The 3090-nt window shown below is 42.6% G+C and overlaps 1 protein-coding gene across 1 annotated transcript; it reads left to right on the plus strand.

Annotated features, from left to right (window-relative positions):
• Nucleotides 1-599: 599 nt before the first annotated feature.
• Nucleotides 600-2088, plus strand: LOC121967594 (cytokinin riboside 5'-monophosphate phosphoribohydrolase LOG1-like). The gene is made up of 7 exons (XM_042517918.1): nucleotides 600-873; nucleotides 970-1067; nucleotides 1144-1174; nucleotides 1243-1342; nucleotides 1442-1512; nucleotides 1595-1738; nucleotides 1845-2088. Exons 1-7 carry the CDS (start codon nucleotides 733-735, stop codon nucleotides 1935-1937), a joined length of 678 nt encoding a protein of 225 aa, XP_042373852.1. The 5' UTR covers nucleotides 600-732; the 3' UTR covers nucleotides 1938-2088.
• The last annotated feature ends 1002 nt before the right edge of the window (nucleotides 2089-3090 follow it).

A 3090-nucleotide genomic window follows, 5' to 3' on the forward strand; every position in this document is an offset into this window, starting at 1 on the left:
AGGAAAAACAATTGAATTTTAACTTGAATCAACTTTAGAACCATGAAAAATCGCCTTTAAGCGAGTAATCAGTGACTCTTTAAGTTTATTGTTCGAAATCAAGAGGGAAGAGAGTCCAGAGCATGGATCAAATTGGTCAACCGATACTGAAATTATTTTAAAAGTGTTCGCGTGCATGGATTTTTAATTTCAAAAACAGAATGATTCAGCAAAAACAGGACCCCATCAAATTTTCTAACTTTTCTTGCTCATCTTTAGAGTTGCGATTGCCACTGAATCAGGAGACACTACCTCCGCTCATAGAACAACCTCAATGGCGAAATAATTAGGATCGCAGGGAGAGAACAAGAAGAGGAAACCAAGTTGTCCACTGTCCACCATGGACGGCTAAAACTTCCAGCCTCTCTCTGGGCCACCTGTTATTTCCTACTCTGTCTAAGCAACCGAAAAGCTCAAGTGCTGTGGTGGGTTGCCCCACTTGGAACTTTCTAAGAAACTTAATAGATGTATTTATCATCATCATGATAATAATCATAATCGTAATCATCTTCTAATTAGTGTTTGAAGCCCTTTAATTGGTTTAGTCTTGGACGTTTCAGGCCCTACAAGCCTATCTCCACCTTCACTGTGCCCTGCTCATATCTCTTTACAGTCTCATTAAAAAGGACCAAGACGTGGAAGAAAGCAGAGGCAAACTTGAAAACAAAGCTCCTGCTATCGAATCCTTATTTGATGGAAAGTGAAGCAGAGATGGTCATGAACAAGAGATCGCCGCCCAGTTCCAGGTTTAGGAGGGTGTGCGTCTTCTGCGGCAGTAGCTCCGGCAAGAAAGAAAGCTATCGGCTTGCTGCTATCCAACTCGGCCATGAATTGGTCAGTACTCCTTTTACCAATTATATTATCAATTCCATCATCACAGGACCGGTAGGATGGTTTCTCAGAGTTGCTCTGTTTGTGAACCTCTGCCAGGTGCAAAGGAACATAGATTTGGTGTACGGTGGGGGAAGTGTAGGCCTCATGGGCCTCGTTTCTCAAGCTGTTCACGACGGCGGCCGACATGTTTTAGGGTTACAATCTCTCTTCTCTTTCTCTCGTTTGTTCTATAAACTGTGATAACGAATTGCTACTTGTTATATTTCGCAGAGTGATTCCAAGAACTCTGATGCCAAGAGAGGTACTTCAAGTTCAATAGGATTTAAAATTTTGTCGAGGAAATAGTTTAAAGGGAGCGTGATGTTGCAGATAACAGGGGTGACAGTGGGCGAGGTGAGGGCAGTCTCAGGGATGCATCAGAGGAAAGCGGAGATGGCCCGCCAAGCTGACGCCTTTATAGCGTTGCCTGGTGAGCACTGTGCTACTTAGAATTATTAGCTGCTGCTCGACAGATCTGCACGGTGCGTGTAATTTAGAAATCCACTGTTAATTTGATGTCATTAATTAGGTGGCTACGGAACGCTGGAAGAACTCCTTGAGGTCATCACCTGGGCTCAGCTCGGGATCCACGATAAGCCTGTAACATTAACCATTAAAGCTAATGACTATTCGAGATCCATGGATGAAGAGCAATTGGTTAAACCACGGAAATTAATGGCAGGTGGGTTTGCTGAACGTGGACGGCTACTACAACTCGTTGCTCTGCTTCATCGACAAGGCGGTGGACGAGGGGTTCATCGCGCCGGCGGCGAGGCACATCATCATCTCTGCGCCGACTGCTCACGAGCTATTGTCCAAGCTCGAGGTATCAAGATTTTGTTTTTTCTTCCCCCCCAAAAAAAAACAAAAAACAAAAATGGGGATGAAAAAAATGGAAATCGTGAGCTTAATGCAGCGAACCATTCATGCAGGAGCACGTGCCGATGCAGGATGGAGCTGCACCGAAGCTTAGTTGGGAGATGGAACACCTGGGGCACTCGACAACATTGGACATTTCGCGTTGACCAAAAAAACCTGCAAAAAGTTTTCTTTTTTCTATTTTTTTTCTTGATGTAATATTGCTAATGTCGACACGGAAGCAATTAATTAAGTAGGTCTGATAATGATCAGTGTGCAAGCTTTGGATTAAATTGGGATGCAGATTTTGAATCCATCCATCGTGTCCTGTCCTCGTCGTTCTGTTGACTTTTGACCTTTCAAACCCACGATTTGCTCGTAGATCCTCCTTACGTGGGGCAACAAGATTTGACGCTGCTCTCTCTGCTTTGTCGGTAATCTTTTTTTAACACAATTTACTTTTTGGATTTTTTTTTTTAAATGAAAAGCGTGGAGATATTATCTCTTCCGGAGCGTAGTTTTCATGGCTGTCTCAATTAAGAAACATGAGATGATGCAGAGTGCCCGAGCATGCCATCCTTCTCACCTACTGCTGGAAATTTATTGGTAGCGTTTTAAAATATATTAACAAGCGTATTAAAAGGGAGAAGCTGGATTGCGTGATGAGTGCAAATTGGCGGAAACTGAAGGGAAAGTGCACTGAATTTGTGAACGGAATAATTCTGCACTTGTTGGATTGCGAGGAAGTATGATGAGGTGATGGAGACGGATCGAGGGATACGCGGAGGGAGGAGGGGCGAAGGTTGGGAAGGAAAGTCCAAGATTACAGGTCAGTAAACGTGCTCGGTTGGGTGCCACAGAAAAGGAAAGGAGGAGGGAGAATAAATGGATAAGGCGAAAGAGGAACAAGTGGAAGGAAGTTGGAAGAAAACATTCATAGAAGAAGGAAGTAGTGGTTGTAGTTCAGGTTGGGATGACGATAGGTTCATGTTCCAACTTCAACTCACCAGCTGCTTCTTGATTTGAGTTGCCACCAAACAAAGAAAATCACGAGGGAATCAAATAACGGAGACTGATTCTTCCTCCTCCTCTTCTTCTTCTTCTTCTTCTTCTTCTTTTTCTTAATTTGCTCTTCGAAGTTAGATCAGAAACAGAGGATGACCCTCTTTGACAATTATTGTAGTTCAAAGGTCTAAATCAACCCTGGTTAAACTGAAGATATCTTTTCAAAACATTTTGTAAGATGATTTTTTACCTTCATAAATGAACAACTAACAAAGGACTGCAAAATATATATATATATATCAAAAATAAAAAAAA

The sequence above is a fragment of the Zingiber officinale genome, chromosome 3B, assembly GCF_018446385.1.
Source record: "Zingiber officinale cultivar Zhangliang chromosome 3B, Zo_v1.1, whole genome shotgun sequence".
In the NCBI taxonomy this organism is placed as follows: domain Eukaryota; kingdom Viridiplantae; phylum Streptophyta; class Magnoliopsida; order Zingiberales; family Zingiberaceae; genus Zingiber; species Zingiber officinale.